General features: G+C 40.6%; 4 protein-coding genes across 12 annotated transcripts in view; 3 read left to right on the forward strand and 1 right to left on the reverse strand.

The window, feature by feature from the left end:
- Positions 1-3,631: 3,631 nt before the first annotated feature.
- LOC108609342 (uncharacterized) lies at positions 3,632-4,267 on the forward strand. The gene is made up of 2 exons (XM_018001116.2): positions 3,632-3,820; positions 3,892-4,267. The coding sequence occupies exons 1-2, from the start codon at positions 3,757-3,759 to the stop codon at positions 4,089-4,091; spliced, it is 264 nt and encodes an 87-aa protein (XP_017856605.1). The 5' UTR covers positions 3,632-3,756; the 3' UTR covers positions 4,092-4,267.
- Positions 4,268-13,953: 9,686 nt separating this feature from the next.
- On the forward strand, positions 13,954-15,430 carry LOC108609341 (salivary endonuclease-like). The gene is made up of 3 exons (XM_018001114.2): positions 13,954-14,158; positions 14,217-14,618; positions 14,673-15,430. Exons 1-3 carry the CDS (start codon positions 14,125-14,127, stop codon positions 15,311-15,313), a joined length of 1,077 nt encoding a protein of 358 aa, XP_017856603.1. The 5' UTR covers positions 13,954-14,124; the 3' UTR covers positions 15,314-15,430.
- Positions 15,431-15,943: 513 nt separating this feature from the next.
- Positions 15,944-19,000, reverse strand: LOC108609482 (uncharacterized). Of its 3 annotated transcripts, none has more exons than XM_089470564.1 (4): positions 18,599-19,000; positions 18,143-18,538; positions 17,467-17,773; positions 15,944-17,408 (listed from the first exon to the last, which is right to left on the reverse strand). In XM_089470564.1, the coding sequence occupies exons 1-4, from the start codon at positions 18,637-18,639 to the stop codon at positions 16,158-16,160; spliced, it is 1,995 nt and encodes a 664-aa protein (XP_089326690.1). In that variant the 5' UTR covers positions 18,640-19,000; the 3' UTR covers positions 15,944-16,157. The 3 variants fall into 3 exon arrangements, with proteins under 3 accessions (XP_089326690.1, XP_089326699.1, XP_017856694.2); XM_089470573.1 differs by having other exon boundaries at positions 18,747-18,999; XM_018001205.2 differs by having other exon boundaries at positions 18,143-19,000.
- Positions 19,001-19,976: 976 nt separating this feature from the next.
- LOC108621753 (uncharacterized) overlaps positions 19,977-27,919 on the forward strand; it is a 35,007-nt gene continuing 27,064 nt past the window's right edge. For 6 of the 7 annotated variants that reach the window (XM_089461747.1, XM_089461749.1, XM_089461746.1 and 3 more), the window contains exon 1: positions 19,978-20,788. The gene's annotated coding sequence lies outside the window, so the exon portion shown is untranslated. Of the gene's footprint in view, positions 20,789-27,919 lie in introns of all 7 variants that reach the window. The other variant, XM_089461750.1, reaches the window with a different exon arrangement.

Genomic DNA, 27,919 nt, shown 5'->3' on the forward strand with positions numbered 1-27,919 from the left:
ACACCAATACCTATACCAATGCCCAGTTGCAAATTTAATTATAATTTATACGATAAACTAGACTAGTTGAATGTAAATTTAATAGATATTTATTGAATGATATTGGGGCGAGAATTATAAATAATATTCGGTATTTTGTCAGAATATCAAATACTATAATCGGCTAAAATGACGTCAATTCACCGAATGGGCGTAAATAATTAATGCGCGTTCAATTTAGTTTTCGGGTTTGTTTTTATTTTTTCATTTCGGTTGCTCACCTGGTTGACTGTGATTGTTAATAATTATGGCGCACTTGCGGACCAACCGCTTGTGTTACTAGCCATGGCTCGCATAATTAAACAATGTAAAGCTTTGTGGCACTCGCGGTGCGTGCTGTCGGGCGTCACATGTGGCTAATTAAAACATATTGCTTGTGACCCTTTTGTCATGCGAAATAAAATTAGCAGATTTTTAAAGCGTGGCGTGAAATCTGCAATCATTTGTCAAACGGCACTCGGAAAGAGTGTGGAAGGAAAGCGAGGCGAACGCCATTAGGGATAGCATCATCAAAGCAAATCCTTTACGTCTATCGCATGTATCACATCCATGAACACACAACAGATAGAATAAAAGTAATAGAAGCCCACGCCAGCCGTCAAGCGTTAGCAAATTGGCAAGCGGCGACAGCAGCAACACCAACGACACCAGCAACAGCAGCAGCAGCATCAGCAATTGGTACACAAGAGATATCGACTCAAGCGTCCTCGAGCTGATGCCACTCATATACACACTCACACACGCAAACACAAAAGACACACACATACACAATGGCACACATATGCAAAGCTTAAGCGTACACATATCAAAAATAAACCATCAGGCGTGGTAGAAAAAAAAGACGACGTCATATCAACATTAGTCAATGTCGCCCAACTGGTTACCCGTGTCTAGGCTTTTTCCATGGCCATGTACACAATTCCGCGCAGCCTCCACACCGTGGTGTAATCTGTCCAGGCGCTTGCCGTATCCTTGCCGCTTTGAATAATTGAGCGTCGCCTCTATCTGTTTGGTTGTGTGTGTTTGAGGATTGTCTAAAGTTTGAAAAATGTGCGTGACTCAGTTTGAGGCCGCGCCAACCGAACTCGGACGTGGCCCTAATAAACTCCTATATAGGCTGCCTGCTAGTGAAAAATTAATACCTTGAATTCAGCTTTAGTTTATAGGAAAAAACAAACAAACTAGCAAAAGTTAATGTAGGCTGAGGCAGCACGACCCTTTAACTATTTCGATTCCCCTTTTAAACTATTTTCCATCAGCAAGGTCGATGAAGGATATTGTAATATTTTAATAAGCTTTAATATCAAGTTATAAATAATGCAAAAATTAAAAATAAATTTCTACTGCCCAGAAAATCATACAACTTTAATACAGATTTCCGATAGCAGGCATGAAGTGAAATAAAATTTCAAAGTTTCCAACTTTTCTCGATTTTCCATTGCTCGCATTTTGTTTTTGTCTTAAAGTGTGCCTTCCTTCATAACTATGCAGTTTGAGCAGTGCAAATGATTCGGCAGAGAGATTTTAATAAAGTTCTATCCATGGCTCATTATTATTGCAGGAACGAGAATTAGTGGGAAGTTTGCTGAGATTCCAGCTTTGGTCGGAAGACATCGAAAGCAGTCGATATAGAGCTGTACGATATAGTTAAATCGTGTTGCTACGATTTTGATTGCCATTATGCGGTATCTGCAACATGTGCTCCACATCCATCACAGGCCCAGCTACATGTTCGAGTGTAGTTTATGCAATTCAACAAACTTTGCATAAAACCAAGCGCTTGCCGCAAACATTGAGCAGGCATGTGCATACGTGTGTATTGTGTGTATATCTATGTGTGTGTGCGTGCGTGCGTGTGTGTGTGTGTGTCAACTATGTATAAGAAAATGTTTGCTTTGGTGCTGAATTTCGCTCGAAACGTTTCATCTGGAACTGAAAGTGGCATGCACTGAGAAGATTGGCTTTGGGGAGAAGTTGCTGTGGCAACTTCAGCTAGCGTCTTCGTTGTATTGACTTGCACTTTGTGGCGCGTTGCGTTGCATATAAAATGGCTGCAAGACAATACATTAAGCGCAGCTACGCAACGCGTCTGAAACAAAAAACGAAAAACGAGAAACGGGAATCGGGAACCGGGAGAGGGAACGGGAACGGGCAGGAGAACGGCAGTGGGAACGGCAGCGGCAGCGGTAACGGTAACGGGTTTCATTTGCGGCTGACGTCTTTTGTGCGCATTTCCACTTTGGCACCTTTCTGCTGCACGCACGACTTGTGGCCACTTTGGCAGACTGTCATGGAGCCTGCATGTCCTCGTGTTTGTTAAAACTTCATTGTCAGATGCAAAGCAAACAGTTTACGCTTTTAAAATCCATTAACAAACAAAACAAAAAAAGGAGAGAAGAAACGAAGCGGAAACAGAGGAAAAATGCCACAGTCGTATGCGGCGTATGCGTAATGTGACTAAAACATGAAAAAATGACAGCAGAACGTGACATGTAACAGGTTATTGGAGCACACAAAGCAAACAACAACCATACGAACAACTTTATCCAAAAATCCTTTTACATCAGCTAAAGCAACAACAGCAGCAAAAGCAGCGGCAGCAACGGCAACGGCGACAACAACAACAGCAACAGTAAAGATAAACAAACAAGCGAACAAAACTCGAGACACAGAAAAAAATCACAATATAAAGTACTGCAATTCATTCTGTTCAGCTGCTCTGCTCAGAGCTCTTCTTCCATCTTCCTTCGCCTGCCCTTCCCTGTCTCTGTCTGAATGCTCTACTGAGGAAGGGCATGCAAGCATTCGCATAAAGCTGTGTAAACTTTTAATATGACTACAAGTACTTAAAGCATTGTGACAGTTAAGAGAGTTTTGTAAATATTTGATTTAATATTTATAGAACATATTGGAATTGCTTTTTCTTTTTATTTTAGTTATCGATGTTTATCTGACTGTCTGAGTTAGGTCTTACATTTCTATATATTTTCTTCACACATTCTTTACTTTATCAAGTGTCGCAGGTAGCTTTGCATGCTTTTATTTCATCATTCACTTATCCATTTAGCTTAAATTTCATTTAGTTAGTTTTTATTTTATTTTATTTATATATAGGCTTTCTCTTTTGCTTAGCGCTTCTCGTTTCTCTTCAATTTAGAGTATGAAAAAAATCATCGTTTGAAAAACAACTTTTGCTCCTGTGCAAGTATCTGCCATGGGCTTATGCCTGTGCTTGTGCGTGTGTGTGCATGTGTGTATGTTTGTTGCATATGACATTTTATCTTTGTCACTAAATTGACACTTTAGTTAATGGATTTTGTATGTGTGAGTGTGGGTGTGAGCGAGGAACTGCGGAGTTCTCTTTTGTATCTGACTGCCGCCATTTCTTTGCGCTGTTGCTCTTTATCTCTCTTGGATGACAAAAAACCACTGGATAACAAGTATCGCACGCACTTAGCTAGAATATTGCTCTTGCGCTCAAGTGTAAATGTAAGTACTTTGAATAATAACAATGCTCAATTTGATGGATGTATAACAAGTCCCTCAAGAATCACAATAGTGTGTGTGTGTGTGTCTGAGTAGGCCAATGTGTGTCAAGCAGTGTGTGAATTATTCGACTGTCATGAATTGCCAAGCATTTTGAGTCAAATCATATGGACAACACATGTGTATTCAAATTATTAATTGTATAAGTGTACAAAACTTCTGCCAGGCAAAATGCGTCGCCGCCAGTTCGACAAGTGTGTCAAAAATACTATGGGAGCCAAGCGCGTTAGGATGGGTGAGTGCATTATTAAGGCATTGCAATAGATAGGATAGATTGTATTGCAACGGAAGTCCATTTCGGTCTAGAGTCCAAATGTGTGCCGCTGAAACGAGAGGCCAACAATAGCGCGAAAGTGCAACAGATGCAGCAGCCAAACAGGAAGCAACAGCACCCGCAGTCTGTTAAGCATGCGGCCTCGCCTCAAGCCAATAAAGAGCTCATTGTACACTGGACACGCTCGGAGCGCCAAAACTATGAACCAATTCGTTTGTTGCCACCCTGGTAGGTCTACCCCACGGCAATAACCACAAATAAATATTATGCGCACCCAGCGGATTCACTCTAAAATTGACTCAATCACTGTGTTAGGCATCGGACCTCAATCTAACGTCTGAGCGCTTTAATTTTAAATTGTGTATCTCCCTTTGCATCAAAAAAAATTAAAAATTTACAAGCAATATATACAGTCAGTAGTGCATTTCTCTTCAGCTACGGACCAACAGTGTGTGAATTATATGCATAAAAATTCCATTTAATTTGGTAAAATATTTCCAGTTAAATCAGATATTTGATCAGCTCTTTATATTCATTTCTTTGCATCACGCTGTTTATAGCGTTACTATGCAAATTCCCATGGGATTTCAGCTGTCGCACTTTGTCAGATTTTCACGTGAACTTAAATCAGATTTTGTTCATCGTTCCCGCTTAAATTGTGAGCAATAATTTACACACGCTTTTTCCGCAATGCGTCGGTCAAAATGGTTCGGAATGAGGGATTTGTAAGTTGGCCTGGTAAATAAATGAAATAATAAATTGGAAAAGTTCCGAGCAGGGCCGAGCCGCACCGAGCCGAGCCTGAACGTGTGCTGGGATTCCTCTAATCGAATATGCGCATCCAAATGCCTGGCTTCATGGGCGTGTGATTGGGGGACTGATCCGTTGAGTGACTGAGTGACAGGCGCACTTATCATATCACGGCGCTTGACATTAATTGGCTGACAGCAATTTATAATCGGAATTTTCAATTTCTATGACTTGCTCACATGGCTGCTATGAGGAAATGTGAAACTGACGAATGTAAAGACACATGGAAAATGTTATAGTCATTATTTCGGTTATTGGAAGGTACATCGACACATGTATAGCTGGCTGTAGAAATCGAAAAAATAAGATAAGTCTTAATTGCTTTATTTTTATATGAGCTTAAGTGCCTCAGGTAAGCTCATTATAAAACTAAGCGATTCTAGTCGCACTCAGCTTGAAGCCTGAGCTGCACTTGAATGGCATGAAAGTGTCTTAATACTCAGCGGATTAAATTGATGGCAGACGGTACGGCGCCGCTCTGTGGCAGATTCTGGTGCAGCGCAGCCGCATTGTGAAATAACTCATTCATCATAAGAAGGCAGCTATACGGGGTTGAGGGAGGGGGCCGGGCCGACTGATGACAAAAGCGGCTGACAAGTGCAGATGAAATGTTGAAAGAGCCAAAATGAATACACAACGCAACAATTAATTGTCTGCATCGTTCGCCTTTGCCCGCGTCCTTAGACTGACGCAGGTCTCCTGCCCCGGGCCAAGGGCATGAATGAATGAATGAATAAAGGCGAGGTACGTCGGGCGGGTCGCGCTCATGACACGCAATAATCGCGGAGCTTTTGTATTTAATTAATGGCTCGCAATATTGTTATAAAGGCTCTAGTATATACACATTTAAAGGCAAATTACTTATTTACTTCAGTAATTGAAAGCAGACGGCGCAGCAACAGCACGGGCAACAGCTGCCACATGCAACATTATATGCGGCTGTCATAAAGTGGCAAACTATGCGTTTGCCTTAAATATTACTATTAAATTAATTGTGTGTCAGTGGCCTGGATTTTTAGGTTTCATTTAATTAAAACGTTTATTAAGAAATTGCAATCGGTGTATGAGAAATGAGGGCAAAAACTGACGGCGGCCACTCGGACATGCAAGATTTTCCGCATGATAAATTATCCTAATGATGACAGACGACCCAGAGGCGTGTCGACACAAAGGCTGCAGCTCAACAGCAGCACCAACACAAATAGCAACAACAACTAAGGTGAGCATCAGGTGTGTCCGGCTCAAAATTAGCCGTGCTAGACTAGGTTAAGTGCTGCTTGACTATTTGCCAAGAAAATTTGTATTGGGCAGAATGACATTAGGTAGAAAATTTAATTTCCCCTTAAGAATTCCACAGACAAACTGTTTACAATCCAAATGCAAGGATACTTTCTATAAACAGATTTATTTATATCATTCAATGCAATCAATAGGGGCATTCAAAAAGGTTCACACAATTGCAGCAAACGTGAATTTAATTAACCATATTTTATCGTGTATTTACATCACAAGCCTGCCCACCCGAAAGTAAACAATCGAAAACAATTAAAGTGGGTCAGAATACCTACAAGAATGTAATTAATTTGTGGTACAAATATGTTGGTAATTTATTAATTTCACCGCCATTATCGAGCATGCTTGGTCGTTGCTTATCGTCGAAGCAAGCGAAATAGCCAGAAAGAGGAACGGCCAAAATGAACTTTAAAGGCATGTCAAGGCTTCTCAATGGAGAATTTGTGTGTGTGTGGGTGTAAGAGCGACCCAGGTGGCGTTTCGCGCTCCAATCAAGCATTCTTGCGGACCAAGTGTTAATGACCAGCTTCAGAAAGACGAAGGCGTAGACAGTGAGGGGTCAGCGGCAGTGCTGCGACAAGTAATTATTAATGCGAAAGGCCTACGATTCGCTTGGACATATTTACGGTCATCTCCATGCAGAGATTTTATTGAAATGCGTTGTGATTGCAATAAAAGATAAAAATGAAATAATATACGAGAATTTTTGCATTTCAACTGAATTTTAAATGCGACTACAACTGCAGCTGCAGCTGCAGAGCAGCAGCTGGCTGCAATGCGTGGCAAGCCATTAAGAATTTATGATGCGCCTCACAGCATCGCCGGTTGCAAGTGCAAATCCTTCAGTTCACATAGCTCTTGGATATTTCTGAACGCTGTGATATTCATACAGTTGCCCAATAAAAATCCTGGCCATTTAAATTGCCGTTAAATGACGCATTCAGTTTAATGAAAGTAAATTCATTTAGCTGATGCTACAATCTGTAACGGCCTCTATCGTCCCTTTGACATGGATTGCAGTTTAACAACAAATTGATTACATTTAGCGTAAGTCGAGCGACGAATATTAATCGGCTTATTTATTTTGTTCCTGAAGCTGCAATCGGTAAATCTTGAATATTGAGATTTTCTGTCTTTGTAGATGTCATTTTTATTGTGTGAAATCGAAAAGCTAAAGACGTGATATAAATATGTCAAGCGAAATAGGACATTTACGATTTTCATTTCAAGAGCCGTGCCACAGGCTGCCCAGTGGGCCTTGGTTCAAGAGGGTCACGGCAAATTGCTGCAAAATATTTGCACAAGTCAAACTAAAGCCAAAACCCGAAACTGAAACGTCGTAGCTTGCAATTGCATTCACACTAGAGTCTGGGTCAGCAGTTACTCAGCTCATGTGTGTGTGTGTGTATGTGTATGTGTGTGAGTTGGTCTCAAAAGTGGTTACCGAGTGAAAATGAAAACGTAAACCCTTAGAAATGTCTTGCCCGTCTGTGTGTACATCGGAAGTGGGTAAATAGCGCACAAGGAAATGTACAAATAAATATTTACAATTGAAAACCAACGGGAAATGCAACCGCCACGAGCCAACAAGAAGCGCTAAAACGTTTTACATATACAAATAAACTCTAACCCACACGTGCATACATACATACATATAACATATGAGCCATACAAATACTTGAATCTATCAAGTATAAGTGATTGCGTTGGTGAATGGGGAAATGGAAATTCCTATGGCATCATTTAATTGCAGCTGCCGCCATAAATATAATCCTCATGGATTATTTAACTCAAGGGTATCCACTAATCGGAAGCGTATCCAAATTGGATCTCTTAAAAATAGCCAACTTAAAAATTATATTCAAATCAGCGGCAATTTGCATCTGAATTGCTGCCCAAATAAAATTCAAGAGGAGGAAGTGGGAAAAAACACAAACAAAATCAGTGAGGGTTAGGTTGGCTATAAGATATCAAGCAATAAAATACAAAAATAAACTATTTTTTTTTTTATTTGTTAAATATTAAGCTATGATATGTTATTCATGTGAAATATTCTTTTATTTAGTTTACATTGTATCGTGAAACACATTGAACCCGATGACAGCGGTTTGCAGGGTATAAACACATTGCGGCTGTTGTAGCTGACTGTGTTAGCCACAAGGCGGCAATCAGTTGGAGTTTTAGCGGAAAATAGCTATAATAGTAGCTGATATGAATATCTAAACCAAAAAAGGCAAAGTATTGCAAAATGGCCTAAAAAGCATAACCACGAAAAAGGCCGTCGAAACAGCTGCACACATGCTTGAAAAATCAAGCAAGAGCAACAGCAACAGCAACAACAACAAGTACAACAGCAGCAACAATAAAAACAACTCGAGCTGAGCAGCGGCAGCAACCACAAAAGCAATTTCGATCAGGCACAGAGATAAAAGACTGGAAAAACTGAATCCGAGCTGAGGGGCAACGCAGCACATCAGTTACAAACATGTAGGCTACTGTTGGGCCAAAAAAAAAAAAAGAAAGAGAAAATACAGAAGAAGAACGGAGGCAGCATAAAATCAAGCCAGATAAACACACACACATATACAGAGACACAGCGAAAAAAAAAATATATAGATGCAAAAAGTCGAGTAGAAAGCGCTCTTTGTTGTGCCGTCTTCAGCGGCAGCGGCAACGGCAACGGCAACGGAGGCCCTCAATTGCCATTGAAGGTGCGCTAAAATTATGCAAATCATCGTAATTCCTTAACGGCGCGCGCAAAGGCAAAAGGATAGTGTGCAGAGCGTGCCAGGACATGCTTGCCTGCTTTGTCTATCAAATTGTCTGCCTATCCGCTGCTAGCTCCCTTTTTGGCAAGTTACAACCAAGATAATTGCCCCTCAAATTGAGGCTATGCAAACAGGCATGTAATGGAGCTGCTTCCCTTTGAGCGCCATTTCATGTGGTGCTATTAGGTGTGTGTGTGTGTGTTCCTAATGATGATATTTGCCTTAATAAAATACACCCAGCAAGCGCTGCGCATATGTAGTCAAGCTGAGAGCTTTGGAGCTTAAACACTTATACGAGTGATATATTGACTGACATGTGAGCGACAAAAATTAATAAATGTCAAATCGAATCGTAGTTGCCATGGGTTCCTCGACTATGCCACCTGCTGATGCTGACACCTTAACCACAGTTAGAGAGTCTCAGCTGCTGCTACGACACAAAAGCCCAAGCTGTCTGTATAAAATCAATAAATAATAATACGTAACGTTGCGCATACGACACGTTGCCTCAAAATATTATACGCAAGACAGTATATGGGGTTAAATATACACACATACATATATACATTTAAAGCGATAGTTAAATCATTCCTTGACTTCCGGATTCATTTTGAATCCACCAAAAAGTTGTTTTGATAAATGCGGCCAGATCGCAGCTTGTTTAACTTTTGCGACATCGACTTTGAGTCGCCTACATGTTGTTTGTTCTAAATGCCGCGGGTCATTTATAAATCTTAGCGCTAAGCCTGGGCCAAAGCAATGCAAAAGTTTTCTCATTTTCCTGGTTATTTCGCGCAACATTAACTGAACTTATTAATCGTTAAATACTACAGCAGCATTGAGTAATAGAAGAAAGGTTAGCTATTAAAAAAAAAAATAATAATACACTTTGCAGAAAAAACTAAGCGATACATAATTTTATCTCTCTGGGCTGCTATCAAGCCCATAAGCACGGCATTTGAGAAGATTGGCATGGCTTAGCTTTGTCAAACATGGCTCATGTTGGCATGCCCTTTGACCTCTGGGTCGTGTTAAGTGCTTGGCGCATGAAATTGTTAAAGCGTTTAGCGACATTGCATGAGCAATTTATACGCGTGGCCTGAACCACTTGAATCCTTGTTTAAGGATTTTATCGGTCCCACAGCGCACTGCTCAAGTGGGCTGTTATAAATATATGTGCATTTAGATTGTGAATGTTTTGAATATGCGTGCGAGTTGAAAGGCTATTAAAGACACGCCTGTTTTGGCCTGCTTTTAAGCGCTACTTACCGCACATTTGGGGCCCACAGAGAGCGAACGGCTGCAACTAGCTCTACTAGATGGTCTGCCTTAACGCTAAACTTGGCCACGAATGCTGCTTGCCAAATACAAACACAAATTTCTTGGGCTCAATGCCTGCAATGGGCCAACGCTGAGCAGAGCACGTAACGCTTTAAGCTCCTGTATGTGGGTGTGTGATGTATGTTCATGTATTAGTTTGGCCGCCATTCTGTGGGCCATAGAAGGCATGTCCTTAGTGCCGTTAAGGGACTTAGCTGGCACATATAAATTTATATTATTGAATACTCACAGAGACTCGCACACTGATGCGCGCATTGCGTATACGCAATGTTGTGTGGCTTTTCGACGACATTATGACAATTTAATACATTATAACTAACAAGTGTTTTCATTGTTATTGCTGTTCGCTTGTTCAACATGAGCGAAATCAATGTGAAAACCAAATGCTAGTGAATGTGTTTTCGACCACAAATAAAAACATATGCAAAACATGGCTTAAAATCGGAGCTGAATAATGCGCTTTGAGTAAAAATAAATTATGCTGGCGCAGTTGGGCCCAACTAAGCCATTAAAGTTAGCACAATACTTTGTGTGGACTTAGCTCGCAAGCAACTCGTGAAAGCAGGCTGCCAATGTGCAAATGTGAAAAGCTAACAATGCACACGGCTTTACATAGTAATATCCCATTGGTTCTGTCTCATGTTGTGTGTGCACAAAACCAGTTACAATTGCTGCCCAACTATAGGCCACATTTGCTTTGATGCATGCATTCCAATTAGTGCTCTGACAGGGCCTGGCTAGTTAGTATGTTTCATTTTGGAGAGTTCATTGTATGTGTGTAACATTTGTTTGCCAGCTATTCAGTCTTTAGTTTCTTTATGTTTTATTTAACAGTTTGAATTATTTAGGAGGATGAGGACCAGGCCTAGGATGATTCAAACTTTGACTTTCAAATGACTTCAATGGAAATTATTTCCTTTGTGACTAATAGTCAAATAACTTAATACTTTAAAACTTAAAAAAGACTTAAGTAGACTAAATATGTCATACCCTATATATGCCATACATAATTGTTATCATTAAGAAAAGACAAAAGCTTTTAATTCAGCTTTCCAGTATCTAGTATGGTCGAATATTAAGTCTGAACAATTTAATATAGCCGGTTTGTTCATTTGTGTATCTACAGGGTATATTAATATTTGCAGGTATTTGCTCAAAGAAAATCATAAACTGATATTTTATTTTGGCTTTCAAAAGCCTTTTATTTTCACATTTTTGCGTCAGGTGCAAATAATTTAAGAGTTATGAAAATCTCAATTTAATTCCGTTAAGGCAAGCACAAACACAGTTTTCAGCAAATCAATTTTCATGAATCGTATGACTTGAAGCCATAACAACAAATACAACAACAACAACAACAACATAAAGAACAAGAACATTTGATTACCTCAGAATTTCGGACTTTAAATGGTCATTCTGTGGCTGTTCATAAATTACGGCAGTGGCAATTTAAACTGCTGTTGGAACAAAGGTGTGTGTCTTTGTGTGTCTGTGTGTGTGAGGGTGTGCAATAAAGTGCCAGTTGTTGCTGTTGCTGTCGCTCTTTGGTGCGCCTAAAAGCAGACATTGAATAAATTATTCAGCTGACCACGCTGCTGTTGCCTTTTAATTCGTCCACTGTGAGATTACTGGGAGTGTGTCTGTCTGTGTGGGCGTGGACAGTGGGTACGTCGCTTTGCTTGCCCATAAAACTGCAGCATAACTTTGCGCGTCCTGGACGCACTCGCGTCTATTGAGCACGCATAAAACCTAACAGTTGTAATTCTGCTGTAAACACGCAACTCGAATGCCCCTATAAATGTGTGTGAGTGCCTGTGAGTGAGTGTGTGCTGGCCTTAGCTACACCCACCCACTCGAAAATACTTTCTGCCCTGCGGCATAATTTCATTTATGTGGCAGCTTGTGGTCGGCCTGTTGATTTCATTGCTTTATAGTGCTAGTTGCCTTTTTGCCTTTTATATTATTTTTATTTTTATTGGTCATTTTAATATATCTTTCGCAAACACAGTACTCATTTATTCTATGATTTCATGTAGCACAATTGACGTTCATAAAAGCCCGTTGAAATGCCTTCAAATTACCTGAAAATTGCATTTACGGCTCCCACATCGCTCGTACTCCCAGGAGGCACGCCAAAGGCATTGTTGTCTCCCTTAGCACACGTAACGTTTGTTTAATGTCTATTTGGTTGCTTACAAAATCATCTGCATAACAAATCCTCTGTCCATTGTCTACTTGGATATGGAATGGTTTCCTTTCTCTAAGTATGTTCCATTTTGATGGAAAAGAGAACTATGTTAGAGTCGCATAAAGAAATCTTGGCCACTTTAGACACATTCACTCTATGTATTTTTATGCTGACTATTATTGCTTTAGAATAATAGTCAATGCTGCTTAAAAGAACTACATTTGATATATACATATATAGTATATATTTCCTTCCCTCGGCGGTCTCGAATTCGTGGTGGCAATATTTACTTCATTCTGTAATGGTTTTTCTTTTTCAAATGTTTGCAACAGACGGCAATACATAAAGCGTACAGTTCTACAAAGTAGACAGACTATTCAAGTAAAAGCTTAAATTTGCAACTTTCAAGAAAACGTAACTTTTTTCATAAGGCTCTTTGAGTTGAGCTTATTGTTTGGTTTGCATAGATATAAAATATTTAAGTTTTAAGACTAACTACACGATTTACTATTTACTTGCCGTTGGAATGCGATAAAATATTACTGCCATGGCAGCACTGCAATGCCGCAATAAAATACACCCAAATAATTGTGGCTAAATATGTGTGAAATAAAAATGCATTTAAGTGCCAAAAAGCAGCTCTCGCCAGTTCGCCTGACCCCGTTTTAAGGCGATGCCACATGCTGGCAAATAAATGTAGCTCGCTCTTGGTTGGTGAACTTGGGGTTAAATATTTTACAATTTAAATTACAATTTAATTGAGTAAATAAAATACTTCAACATTTTACATAAAATGTTCTCAATATTATACTTAATCTTAGCTTTAGTACTTCTGCTGATGTCGAGCTAATACTCTTATTGCTCAGATACAAATCAAGTGCCAAGCGCCACACTCGCAGCTCGAAGAGTTGCCTGCACTCGGTTGCTTGTCCCAGAAACTTGATTGACTGGGCTGCCCTTACAGCTGAGATACGCTGACCCAGCGAATAGTTTCAAGTGCGCGTTTCTTATTACTTTATATTATTTTTTTGCTTTCTTTCCACTTTCCTCATTTTTTCGCTACACCTTAGATTCAATTTTAGATAAGTTGCATGGGTGCTGATAATATAATGCAATGCACACAGCGAGCGCCGCTTAAAAATGTATGTGTGCTGCACGGCAACCCCTTTGTTATGACACTCATAACTGCTTTGGGGTGGGGGTAGCAGCTATGTTTGTGTGTGCGCTTCAATGTGGCAGCCAAACAAACAGCACAGCCGACATTTCCACTTGTCGAGCTCTGATAATAAAAACTGATAAGCAATGAGGGGCTTGGCGTTTTCTATGCATAAAACCAGACTGTCAGCCTCGGCCTCAGCCGCAGTCGCAGCTGCAGCGTCAGCCTCACCTCTGCTAAGAGCCAACGCAGCCCAACCCCCTGCCGTGTCTCCCTTATCAGCGATGACCCGCGCTCTGAAGTGTCGACGACACATTGAATTGGCAATTTATGAATGCCAAGACACGCGAACGAGAAGCTTAAAGTGCAAACGGGTGATATGATGAGAAAATAAATAAGAGAGTCGACTAGAAAATACCCCGCTCACAATAAATGTGAACAATAACTTGAGTCAACTCAAGTTCAACAATACAAAGTCAACATTCTCTTCGTGCCGAACTAATGAGAGAGATATATGCAAATGTTATCTCTTAAATGTAATGCATCGACATTTATTTTTGTGTGTCGCATAGTTTCGTTATCGGTTGTTTACCGTATTATTTAGTGATTCAGCTGGTCTCTGTATTTAATTTACTTCCTCTCGGGGTCTTTTTGAGGTTCACAGTCGAGATCAAGAGCAAGCGCTCATCAGTTGTGTGTAGCCCGAGAGATGAACAAAACGCTTTGTTTATCTGTGCTGTTGTGTGAGTATTCAACTTGAATAAGCTTTATTGAAATTTACATAAAACAAGCTGTTTTCAGTTGTTGCACGAGTTGGCGCTGATTGCCAACTTGGCGCTGCGGATGTATCTCAGACAAATCGCATATTCGCATTTAGCGCCAATAACCGGAAATATCCGTTACGTGTGGACGTGGTGCACACCCACCAAAAGTTGAATATGATTTGCAGTTCCCAGGATATTGCGGACATCATTTGCCAGCCCAATGGACGATTTAAACCGTCGCTGGCGGCCCTGGGGAATTGCAGTAATTCGGAAAAGGAAACCGTGGAAGTAGTCGTTGATAGTCATTGTCCATATACCACGTACCGTGTGGGCTATAAGCTGAACGATGAGGAGTTTCTGGAGATATACAGAAGTTGTTTTGATGCTGCCAATCAAAGAGCGCACTTTGTCAAACATTTAGTTTATCCCGTTAAACTGAGTAAATAAGCTGATCTCCAAAGCGATTCTAGCCTTATGTTGACGTTTCTTGCAGACGGTCGACCTGCGCAGGCCTTCACCACAGATGGCATCATTAGCACTGCTGCGGCCGCCACTTTCCAAAACAAGCACATATATAAGCGCTTCAAGGAGCTGCTCGGTCAAAGTCAGTCCTACATGAACTCTCCGCGTGATTTGGCCTTTGATCGTGGCCATCTGGCACCTTCTCTGGATTTCGGCTTTGAGCAATATATGCGTCAAACCTTCAAGTACATCAATATTGTAGCTCAGTTCCGGAGCATCAATCGCAGCAATTGGAAAACGATCGAGTTCTGGATACGCAAGCAGCTCACAAACGACCTCTACCCGGCGCTCCATGTGTGCACGGGTGTATTAGGTGTACTCCAGTTGCCGGACAGCCAAGGTCAGCTGACAGATATTTATCTGGGCGCACGCAATAGTAATCCCGTGCCCAAATGGCTGTACAAGCTTATTACCGATGACGCTGACACCTGCCTAGCTATTCTCACCTACAACAATATCCATGACTCGAGGATCCCATCACCGAATTGCCGTCAGGTGGCGTGTCCTCTATCACTGCAGCTCATCCCTAATAAAGAATCAGGCTTCACCTTTTGCTGCGACCCGCACGACTTCATTGAGAAGAATGTGCCGCAGTTGGGCACGTTTTGCTGAAGTAAAATATAAATAAACGAGATAGACGATACACATATGTATATAACGTTTCGCATGGAAAAAGGTAAAAAAATATGTAATAAATATTCAATACATATGTCATATGATAAAAGAGAAGAGTAGTCTTTCATAGATAAGAAAAATAACTATGAAATTATTAATATATGAAATAGATAAAATTTTTATTTTGAAAATTTTTTAACGAACGAACACCTGAAGATAATATCAATTTCTTAGTAACTTGGTGATATATAGTTTCGTATTTCGTACGAAATTAATCGAATATAATTTAATAAGCTTGTTCAAAGTATCCCTTCGCACGAGTGTGTTTCCAGTATCTTCAACATTTATTTATACTCGTCCATACATGAAAAATGCATTTTACTAAAACACTATGCGGAAATGAGGTTTTGTACTTTTACTTTCGATTTAATTTTTCATTATCAATGGGTTCCCCATTTCAAGAAGTTCAGGGCATATTGGTTTTCTAAAATGTATTTAACAGGCAGAAGGAGGAGGAGGCGTGGCCATAGAGTATATATATATATATATATATATATGACAACGAGCTTGAGCTGATTTAGCCCTGCCCATCTGTCATTCCGTATAAAAATATAAGAGCGGATCGAGTTTGTTTTTAGAAATGGATAACTACTACCAATATTTGTTAGTTTATTGTTAGTTTTCAAGTTATATCTCCCACCTTTTTAGACCTAGAGTCTCAAAATCTAATTTATAGACCTATGCGTTTTTAAGGAATTAGTAATTTGATAATGGCTTTCTATTATAAACTAAATTATACATAGGTTTAAGTCTCTAGTTTCGATTGGACCAGTATGCAGGATTATGATTTAAGATCTGAAAAGCATATGCAATACAGTTTAGCAATCTTATCCTGAATGCAGGTTGAGTCTTCTTCGTAGGAATTTGTGCGGCTGATGGATTCTACATCGACATCCACGCTATTGGTGACATTATTGTAAACGACAGTTGCAAAAAAGTCGGCGCTATTTTGATTCACTTTGAACTTGGTGCGATAGACATTAGTCTCCGTCTGTGGTAGCTCTCCGTGAAAATCGTGCTCTAGTCCGATTTTAAATTGCGTAGTATGTATATAGTCTAGAGTGAGATTATGGCAGAGGCTGCTCAGATTTTTCGCCCATAGATAATCGTTCATTCGCTCGATGACTCGGCCAGCGATACGATCCGACCAATCATAGTTGATCGTTTTATACGGCTTGCAAGTGCAATAGTGCTCGGGTATGCCGGCTTCCGAACAGTTGCGAACCGCATTCACTGGATAGAATAACGATTGACAACTGGGACAATCGTTAGCCTTGGGCAATGGTGGAGAATTGGAACCACCGCCTAATTCAGCGATGTGCTTGAGTGTATTATGTAGATCGAAGTTGGATGTCAAGCGATTACGATTTATTTTAAGGGCTTTAGCATACTCCGGATACTGTTTTCGAAACCAGGGTGGCAAGTAGATGAACATCATGGGCAAACGCTCCTCTAGATAAGCACTGGCCAAGTTCATTAGTTTGCCATAACGGGCGCCGTGATCAGAGAAAAATATCACAATGCTTTCATCAAAGACACGATCCGCCTCAAAGTCGAGTAGATACTGTAGAACAAAATCCTCCATCATCGAAGGCATCATAGAGTCGTCGTGACTGAAACTGCTCGACCAGAATAGGCCCCAAATAGGTCGCTCGCTCACATAGCGCCTGGTAAACTCCTTCGCATAGTCATAAACGTAGCTACTGTGGATCCGTCGTCCGATGCAATATGTTAATGAGCATTTTTCGCATTTCCAAGTTTTCATCTCGCCATCGAAGGCTTTCAGCAAAGGTCTATAATAGTAGTCTGTGGGCTGTGTTAAAAATCCCGGCTTTAAATAATTAAAAGTGTTCATGCCAGTCGAGTCCTCCGCGTAGGCTGTCAAGTATCCTACATTCTTCAAATATTTCCAGATGAACGGAAATTTATCAAAGCAGCCGTGATAATTAGTATCACAGACTTTCTCTTTGGCCGTGTCCGGCGAATAGCCACTGAGAATGGCCATTAGGTTGGGGAAAGTATTGTCAGCCACCTGAATATAATATTGAAATATTTTTACACATCACACTTATCTCATATATGTTTATTACCTTATTGTAGCCCTGCATCTCATACCAACCCTTACGGGTTAGGTACTTGTAAACTTTGGGCATGGTGCGTCTCAGATTGATCCTCGAGAGGCTGTCAATGCCGAACATTATAACACTTGGTTTCCGGCGTGCCGCCTTAGCATTGTCCACTGTCACTGCTAAAGGTGTTGGTATGTGCTGAATGAATCCAAATGCATCGGTCTGCAGCACATTCGAATCGTTGGCCACTTCGCTACAGCCCACTATCATGCCTTGGACGTGTAACGGCACTACGTAATGTTGGCTAAAGTATTTCCTCGGTGGCAGGCTTTAGAGATCATAATTGAAGTTTAATGTTTTGAGATATAGAATAGATTGGAAATATACAAGAGAACATTTTTTTTTTGATGTGAGTAAATGAATAGATAAATAAGGAAAACAATGAACAATCGCAAACATCTTGTGAATTTTACTGAATATTGAATATTTTGATTATTACTGCAGTAAAATCAGGATATTAGATGCAAGTTAGGGTAAATTTAGGTTCACTTTGGTATCTGAATTTAAGAAAAAGTAGAAAAGTAGTGGCATGTTAAACAATAATGAACATGTGCTCACAGAACATTAACAGCCTATCGACCCTAACTATTGTTATCTTAATTTAGATCGTACGCAAAGTGATGCCACTGAGTCTTACTCGTTATAACTGTCGTGCTCCGCATATCTCGTTATTTCCTGGTAGTAGCAATTGTATTCTGTTTCACTAGAATTGAGAAGCTTCGCTGCGACACTTTCATCAATCCGGAGCACATAGCGCTTGCGGTTGAAATCGAAGATGGGTCTAATGAGATCCGAATCATTTGTACACGTCTCGAATACCATTGGCTTATATATCTCCATTGCGTCCTTTGAGAAGGGATCAACAGAAGGCATTCTGCACTGCGCGCTATCGACATAGTACAGAGGCTGTGGCATTACTGTTTCTTCTTCTCCCTCATCGGTCTTGTTGAGAATTGCATGTTTTACAATTCTGTCAATTTTTACAGTTTTCGCTTTAATTTCCATTTTACCCGATTCCAGCTCAACCATTGGGCTGTCATAAGTATTGGTAATATAGTACACGAGGAACATTAGAAGGCAAAAGATAGCGAACCATTTAAAACGCGAATTCGGAACCGAAGTACTAGAAAACATATTGCTGTGCACTTGGGAACGTATGGAGAAAGACTGTCGAGTCCCGGCGTGTTTTAAAGGCGGTTGACAGCATACTGCATGTCGAAGAAGAAATTAATAAGAATTACTTAAGTGTACGTTGCAACCGCTTGTATTTGCCAATTAACAAATAACCTCCCAATTGCTTTTCAACTACGTTTTTTCAACTGAGAGCTATCTGAATAACAGAATGAACAACGCGTCCCGGCACGAACTACAGCTATAAGTTACTTAAAAAGTATAATTTCAGCAAAGCTCACGGAAAATTTTAAGTTTTTAAGTGTTTTTGCTCGTATTAATCGCGAATCGCGCAGCCCTGGTCTCCGACTCGACATGTCGATCAATTAATTAATCGTTAGAAAAATCCTAAGGATGGCAACTCAACACAAAAATAAATGGGTACAAAATGAGTAAATGCGTACATGCATATAGGGAAAAATGATTTAAACGTATTCTATTTTATTGATGTAATGAAATGAAATTTCTTGCTAGATAAAGTAGCAACACTTGCCTTTTTCAGCAGAGAGCTATCTGAACAACAGAATAAACAACGCGTCCCGGCACGAACTACAGTTACAACTTATGTAATTTTAGTAAAGCTCACGCAAATTATTGAGTTATGAAGTGTTTTCGCTCGCGTTGATCGCCGAACGTGAATTGTTGTTAAATAAAGGTAAAAAGAGATGACCAATCTCCCAACATTTATATTTATGAAGCTGTTGATTTTGTGGCCCGACGATTACATCGAGAATTGATTAAGTTGATAGACACAAAGATTTATATAATTTTAGGCATAAATGTTCGTAAGCTGATTTGATATAGGTTTTATTGCTTTATTATCAGCCCATGTGCTACTAAAATGTAAGCGTGTGTTTTATTTTCAACCTTTAGTAACCTAAACAATAAGCAAATTGAGAAACATTATCTATAAACAACATGATCCGTGGAGCCTCAATGAACATTGCATATATTTATTTACAGGTTACATTATCTTTAAGGCTAATATGTAAATATGCATAAATAAATTCAAATAAATTATCGAGTGATGCCATATCATCAAAAACAAAAAATACTTTCTCAATATTTCCATAGATGGCGAGTATTCAGATAGCGCCATCTATGACTCAAATGCAATTCAAATAAGACGCAACTTACAAACTGGCGAGCGTTCTCAACACTAAAGAATAGGCAATTGGGATTTCTTATACCATTGCTGGTCACATTGAAGAGTTTTAAACGACATGTTGCTAGGCATTTCCATGTGGCGAAGCGCGTAAAAATACTAATTTTGTGTTGAAGCTGGTATTTTTCGGTAAGATCAGAGCGGTCATACTAATTTTGACTTAGTTGATATTTGAGAAAATTTGAGCGTGTCTGCGCTTGCTAGCGGTGCGTGAAAATTATTTAAAACTAACAAATATGTAGTGAAAATTGAAAAAAATAATCAACGCACAACTTAGCTGGGCTACTGGGCGTTGAATTAGCAAAAGAGAAAAAAGATGTAACACGTATTATGCCTATAACTTTCCACCAAAGAAAAAGAAAATTATATCCTTGCCCACGCAGGATAGCCGTGCAAAGCAAACACGAGAATAAAACCAAGACGAATGCCATTTGCCGCTATCATAACAGTGAAATACAAATTGAAAATAAAGCGGTGTATGAAATGCATTCATGATTAAAATAAGTGAAATGTGCAGCATGCAACAACGCGTTGTAAAGTAAAAGGCGAAGCAGAGAGGAACAAACAAAACCAACAAACACAACACAAGCCAACAAACGCGACGAGAGTGAGCGAGTCAGTGAGGGAGGGCGACAGCTAGTGGGAGAGAGACAGTAAGCACTCTGCACGGTCGTCGCCAACGTCAGCGTTAGCGTCGCAGTCGCAGTTGGAGTTGGCGTCGGAGTCGGAGTCGCGTCTGCCGCTCACAACAAATTATCGTTTAATTTCTTTCGTTTTTGCACAAACGCAAACCGGGTGACTTTTGTCCCTTCTGCATCCACCGCTGCCGCAGTCGCCGCGCCGCCGCCGCCGCCAGCAACCACCCGCGTACGTCTTTTATCAGCCATTGATAACTGACTAACTTGCTGCAAAGCAGAGGTCGCCGCTCTGTGCCATGTTTGGCTAAAGGTGAGTCTATCAAACGCCCACAATTGACCTCGCGTTTAAAGTTGCGTAGGAAATGAATGCTAAATGTACGTAGAGTTGGCTAAAAACACGTTTGCCAACGCTCTTTCGCGTCTGCGGCCAATTAAAAATGCAGCTAATAAAAAAAGACCTAAAGCCTTGTAGTCGAACGAACGTTGCAATACTCTATATTTAATTCATTTTTAAATTACTTCTTACAAATATTTCAATACTTCATAAAAAGCGTTTAATATTGAATATAATTCACATATTTTTAAAAATTAAAAACTAAAAGTCATAAGAATTTCCTATCTCAAAGCTCTAAGCCATTTCCTATTGTCACACGAACTCTATATACTCACTTGATGTATGTAAACAGGGTACAAAGAGAAAATTATAACCGGCGCTCTGGCGGCTGTTGCTGTACTCCAACAAAAACAACAACAACGACAACAACAGAACTGAGCAATAGCTTCTACAAAGTCATGTGTGTGTGGGTGGGCGTGTGCATTGGCCACACTACAACAAGTCAGCGCGTACTTTAAATATTTGATGTAACTGCACAGAAAGTTCTCAGTTGGTGGCTTTATGTTCATTGCTGTTATTTTTACGATTTTTTTTTTGTTGCCCTGTGCCGACAATTTTATGAAATGAAAGCACAACAATGCGCATTGTGCCACGCCCCAAAGCTCGGGCAATAGGCTTGAATGGATCGCACGGCAATGGGCTGAGCTATGCAGACAAAGCGCCGACAGCGACACGACGTCTGCAACAATTCTGGATGATATCAACAAGAAGAAGAAGCAAACGTAAAAGAATAACAACAACAAACATCAACACTGCAAAAACTTCACTAGAACTGGCTATGAATCAGACGCCTAAGAAAAGCCAAGCAAGCGTGCGCTAATTTTAATATTCACGACTTCAAGATACTATGCTTTATTGTATCGTAAATCTATTTATAAGAAGTCTAAACTCATATACCGTGACGAATTTGTTTGAACTTACGGACCTTTGATCTGAAATACGATAAAAATGAAAAATCTGAACATTATATATGGAGCTATACCCTATATACTTAAGATTTTATGAACCCTTTATGTTTTAGAGTGTACCAGTAACTAACATAACCAGATTTTGCTTGCATAATTAGCTTTTATTATTTATTGACCTTATAGTCAGATTGCTTTTGATACCCAATATCAACAGCTAAACCACTTTGTGTCTTGCACTTTACAGGGTAGATGAAAACACAGCAGTTACAAGCTGCCATAAATTGCAGTGGAATTCAGTTTAACGGTTTTGTTTGTTACATTTGGACGTTTGCGCAATTGACGTAATTGCCAGAGTGAAATCCAGAGTCAGAGTCAGAGCCACAGCCAAAGTCAGTCCCGGACCAGACGCTCTGCACGAGTGTGTGTTTGGGCAGGGATGTTTGCTTGTGACTCCAACGCCGTCTGTCTTGTCGCCATTCAAGCTCAAGAGCAGCGTCGACAGCTGACTCTTAGTCGCAGACCCAGACCCAGACCCGTTTTCCCTCTCGGCCTTTTCATATTTTGCATTTTCATTTGCATTTTGCGGTCGCGCATTTTCCACTTTTCTATGTCGCTGGTCGAGGTACTTTTCATAATTTGCACTACGCTCGATATTTTTTTCATGATACGTTGCATTTTGTGAATAGAGAACCCCTCCAATCCTTCGATTATACAGCTAAATCTTTAACGAGCTGCGCACAATTTAAAACTCTTCTAAAATTGAAGGAACATTTCAGGAATTGACATAAGTTCTCGGTACTTGGAAATGCTGGAGGCCAATTTGTGGCGACCCGAGTCAATTAAATTTTCATTACTTAATAAAGCTCGAGCTGTGCCCGCAGCATTAAAATTTAACCACACAGCAGATCCTTCGGAGGCCGCCCTTTAAGGACACGGCTGCAATTTAATTGAATTGACGAAACCAAAAAAGCTGTTAAAAAGGATGTTACTCCCAGCGAAGTATCTGATCAGAAGATACCCTCTAAGAAATACAAGACAAATTTTCAAATACACAAATTGAGTTTACTAATACTATATGTATATTACATGAGGTAAAAAGCATTATATATCATTATTACATAGACACCACAATTCCGATAACTCGGTAATGCTGCTCATATGAGCATTTTGGATTTCGAAGGGGCCTAATAAGCATACCCTATACAAGGACATAAATATTTGTGTTTATCTCTGTATGTATATGCCTGAAGCTAACACATTTATAATATTATTAGCGTGTTGTGGGTGTGAGGCGTGTGAGGGGCCGACAAGTCCTTTAATGCTACAAATGCACGCAAGCAAGGACACAAGGCCTGAGTCATTCAATCGAGATGAGGAGTGTAAATGGCACAAGTCATAAACTCAAATGGGTTGTCGTTGCTGTTGTTGTTGTCTGCTGGCCCAGGGTCAAGAGCGGTTGTAGGCAACCCGCTGGGTTTTCCTGGTTGCCTAGAAAAATGAAAAACACTTTAAAAAACGAGTGGCCTCTCAGCGCTAACAACTTCATTCGAATTCTCGCAGCGTGTGTGCATATTACATGTTTGTATATATTTATGATACGTTTGTGTGCGTGTGCTAATGAGCGGCACTTGGGCCCACACTTAACCCATGTTGCCCGAAAACCGAAAACCGCGCAAAATAGGCGTGACAAATGCACAGGTAGCGCAGCCAAGTGTGAGGTATACATTTTATGAGCACTTGACTACTCTATAAACTGAGCGCTTATCACTCTTGACATGCTTTACCCAAACCTCAGCCCCATTCTCCCGCCCCTTCAAAGCTTTCGCCTTCGCTTCCACCTTTGCTAGCACAGGTCTAAGTGCAATTTAACACATTAAGCCGCAATTTTCACAGGGCTTTAATGGCGTAGTTTCATATCTGATAGCTTTAAGCTGATCTGACAGAAGCTCCACAAGAAGCGCGTCTCCAGGCATAGATAGATACATAAATAACGCAAAGAAATGGCGAAATGAAAGCTCTGACCTCCCTGCTTAACCCCCATCGTTGTTGGCAGACAAAGTTTTCGCTTGTAAAAATTTTACACAGCGAACAGAGCTGCTCTGAAGCCAAGTGCCTGCGCTTACTTCTTTTTTTTTCGCACTGTCTGTCTGACCTATGAAGTGGGTATTATTGTTGCGACGTGAACTATGCAACGCTCTGATTCGTTCCGTAGTCTACATTGTTGAAAAAATAATAGCAGTCAGTCTCTAAATCAGATTGATTTATTGTGAACTAGCCTTGCAACTGAGGTATATATGTATGTGTACATATATGATAATCAAATTTGAAATATTTATATAATAATTTGTATAGATGTACATATATCTATATATAATGATAAAACTAAAATATTTGCGCCTACAAACATCTTTTTTTGGAATTAGAAATAAAAAGATTTTAAAATACACAACCGATAAGCTTAGGCATTAAGCTGGAAGTACTTACCGAGCCATATGCTGAGTGCTTTATTATATAGAAATATCATCACTCAATTTAGTGAATCAAGTCGAAGTAGGAGTGACTCAGTGGTATTCACTCCTCTATTTTGACGATGTGTATTTGTGTGTGTAGATAAAGATAAAGTACATACATGTGTGTGTGCAAATAATACTTAAATAAAAGCACAAATATTTCATTTTCTTTGTGCCTGGATGCACACGGCGAGACCAGAAAAACTTTATTTCTTTGACAACTTTTTTTTGTGCCCCTACAACTCTAGTTGTCAAAATTGCTTTGACGTTTTATTAGTTTTGGCCGGGCTACAGCTCTTCAGCTCTTCATCATCCTCTTCACCACCACCCCTCCGCTCTTGCTTACAGCACCATGCTCGCAACGAGGTAAAGAAAAGTCCGACAGAAGATAGGAAAAAAAAAAGTATATAGCATCAGCTGGTGCTTCAAATATTGAAGGATGCTCCAAGCGCTGCAAAGTGAGGCCCAGCCGTACTTCTCTGCAGACGGCGCTAAAAATAACAAAAACAACGCAACTCCAGCATTGACCAAAGCGTAATGAATAACGACTCTGAATACATTCATATTTGAAAATAGTTTGTGGCGTGTCAAAAAGCCACTGACCGCATTAAATTTTCTTCGGCAAACGTTTTGGAACAGTTCCAGGCAGCTGCTGCTGACAGCGAGATGATGACGGTGTCCAGTGCTACAGGCATAGCCCAAGAGATTTACGTGTTCTACTAATTTACCTATACACATTTGAGTGGGGCTATTTCAATAGTAAAATGTGAAATGCGTAAAAGCATTGTAGACTAAAGTTTTACATATAATTAGATATCTACCAAGTTAATCATAATCTTGAGGAGTAAATCATTGATTTGTATTTGTTCATAAAGTGTATTCAAATTGCGGTGCCTTATATTGCATCATCTCTGTGGCCAATGGTGCAGCCGTCTGCAACGCTCAATGAGATTTGTGCGGCTATTTTTGTGGCCGCTGCAGACGGGGCAACAACTTGACAAAATTGTATAAAACGCGCCCATTCGCTGTGGAGTTTTTCAATATTTTTTCCATCGTTTTTCAGCGCTTTTCCCAGCGCTTTATTTTAGGCTTTTCAATTTTTCGATGGTTTTCGAGTTTGTTATTTGTTATTTTTAGCACCGCGCCCAGTGAGAGGGAGAGAGTGAGAGCTGAGAGACTGCTCCACATGTCGGACGTGCTTATGGAACATATGTAATAATTAATTCAATGCAATAAACCGACAATTTGGTCAGCTGGCCGACCGACCGAACGAAATGGGTCAACAATTGTGAGTGACCCGACGGGGGCGAGCTGTCTTCCTGCCTTTTGTGCTGATGTTCGCGCTGCTGCTGGCGATGATGATGATATAGATGACGATCATTATGATGTAAAGCGCGCCCGTTGCCCTTTATTTGATTGGGCCGTAAATTGGCGTAGAAACGTATCGATTCGTTGCTGTTACCCGTGGCGCACAAATTACCAACGTTTGCAGCTCATATTTGGCCAACTAAGGCACTGCTCCGCCCCCTTCGGCCACACCCACTTAAGTCGGCTAAATAACTTACTAAAGCCAAACGACGTCCAGCTTACGTTATGCCACCCGCTGCCCCACTTGCTCCTCCACAGCATTGTTTTGCTTTGTAATTTAACTGATTATGAGATTGTTGACTTGTACGCCGTCGCCGTTGCCGTCGCCGCTGCCGCTTTCCACGCCAAATGGGGAAGTGACGCAGTCGCAGCGAGAGCCACAGCCGGTGTCGATGTCGATGTCGGTACTTTGTGCTTAGTGCTTGGTCGGCTGCTATATATAAAGCACTTTAACGCGTCTTCATTGTGTCTTCTCATACCCCGCACTCAAATAGATGGCCTGGTGTCCATTGATTTTGATCGTGATTGTCTTGTGCGGCTTTAATAATGCAGTGTGCATCATTAATATTTCACTTTTAGGCAATATCAATAACTAGACATTATAAACGATGCGGCGTAAGCAGAATTCTGAAATGCTTAACTGAACTTTGGCTAAAGAACTTGTGGAAAACGATGTTAGACTCCGATAGATTAGAAATCATAGATGAATTCCCGTTTATACTGCTTCTTCGGTAATGCATCAACTAGTCTAAAATTTAAGAGATATCTCTCAGCCGAGCAGTGCTCGAGTGCAGTTTTGGCTTGTTGTCGCGTCTTGTCTTGTTATTGTGCTTTATTTACATTCTGCTTTAGCGCTGCTCTTCGTCATGGTCAATGGCCGACGCATGGGGTATTATAGTAGGCAGAGCAGGCAGCACTCAACATAATGATGATTATAATGTTGTTGATCATCATCAGCACGACTATGCTGGGGCTATGATATAATCTTCAGTCGTCCGACGTCAGCGACTTTCTTGCATTTGAGCATTTCATCAGCTTTGCGACTGCTGCAGATGCTTCTCTCCTGGCTGCAACTGTATTGGTTTGCAGCCCCACACATACAGACACGCACACGCCTATACTTACGCAGCGCTTTGCAGCTGCCAACTGCAGCTAAATTAAAAACGCACCACGAGAAGTGAAATGGCAGCAGTTTAGCTAACGGCCCCTCGAACGGGCGCGGCATCAGCATTTCCAGTTTTGTGTTTGTCTCCGTCGAGCGAGCTGAATGCAAACGACAGCAACAGCAAGGGAAGATAAGCAACAGGAGGCAGCAGGAGGCTGTTTTAGGGTGTAGCCCGAGCAGGTCCTTTCAAACAGCGCGCTGTAATTTACATAACACTCACTTACGCTTAGTGGCTGACCCAAATTTTGCAGGCACTGTAGGCAATGCAGTCAAAGGGAACAAGTAAGAAAGCTCTAGTCGAGACTGCTCGACTAGGAGATACCCTGAACCCTCTAATCTGATATTCTAATCATTCTGCACTTCTTTTATGCACACATACATACAGATGCATCCACACGCACGCATAAGCCTGCGCTCTGCTAACTGCGCAGTAAGCAGCGACTGCGCTTGGGCTGCGCTGCAGTGTGGGCAATATTATGAGAATTTATTTGTCGAATAATTTCTTTTGTAAACATATGATCTTAATGAAACTTTCAGAGTGTAATCATATGGTGAATATGTGGGTACATTCCAAAGCACAAGTCTCTAGTATTTGAAATGCGTTTTTTACAAATTGAGGGAGAAGGGGGCGTGGTATCCAAAATCTGTAAATTACAAAATCTTTGTATCGATTAACTTTATATACAACACAAATTTGAAGACTCCAGGTCTAAAAATGTTCAAGTTAGGTCAAAAAAACAAAATCAATTTTTCGATTATTCTCGATAAAAAAGTTATCGGACGATTTATCGAAAAAATAAAGCAAACTCGTACTGCGTATGGTACACACGAGTATGCATGCCAAATTTCAGCTCTCTAGCTCTTATAACTTCTGAGATCGACGCACTCATACGGACGGACGGACGGACGGACGGACGGACGGACGGACGGACGGACGGACGGACGGACGGACGGACGGACGGACGGACGGACAGACGGACAGGGCTATATCGACTCAGCTCGTCACGCTGATCAAGAATATATATACTTTGTGGGGTCTGCCACGCCTCCTTCTGCCCGTTACATACTTTTTCACAAAACCATTATACCCTGATTT

Source organism: Drosophila arizonae, chromosome 2 (genome assembly GCF_054131065.1).
Source record: "Drosophila arizonae isolate 15081-1271.41 chromosome 2, UAZ_ARI_1.0, whole genome shotgun sequence".
NCBI lineage: Eukaryota > Metazoa > Arthropoda > Insecta > Diptera > Drosophilidae > Drosophila > Drosophila arizonae.

What these genes read in the sequence shown, in the direction of transcription:
- LOC108609342 (XM_018001116.2), top strand. Translation starts at nt 3,757, where the DNA reads ATGCGTCGCCGCCAGTTCGACAAGTGTGTCAAAAATACTATGGGAGCC. An exon ending in AGCCAAGCGCGTTAGGATGG is followed by an intron (nt 3,821 to 3,891) that starts GTGAGTGCATTA and finishes ATTTCGGTCTAG; the next exon opens with AGTCCAAATGTGTGCCGCTG.
- LOC108609341 (XM_018001114.2), top strand. Translation starts at nt 14,125, where the DNA reads ATGAACAAAACGCTTTGTTTATCTGTGCTGTTGT. An exon ending in TTGTTTATCTGTGCTGTTGT is followed by an intron (nt 14,159 to 14,216) that starts GTGAGTATTCAA and finishes AGCTGTTTTCAG; the next exon opens with TTGTTGCACGAGTTGGCGCT. An exon ending in AGTTTATCCCGTTAAACTGA is followed by an intron (nt 14,619 to 14,672) that starts GTAAATAAGCTG and finishes CGTTTCTTGCAG; the next exon opens with ACGGTCGACCTGCGCAGGCC.
- LOC108609482 (XM_018001205.2), bottom strand. Translation starts at nt 18,639, where the DNA reads ATGTTTTCTAGTACTTCGGTTCCGAATTCGCGTTTTAAATGGTTCGCT. An exon ending in GAGCACGACAGTTATAACGA is followed by an intron (nt 17,774 to 18,142) that starts GTAAGACTCAGT and finishes TGATCTCTAAAG; the next exon opens with CCTGCCACCGAGGAAATACT. An exon ending in AGATGCAGGGCTACAATAAG is followed by an intron (nt 17,409 to 17,466) that starts GTAATAAACATA and finishes TATTATATTCAG; the next exon opens with GTGGCTGACAATACTTTCCC.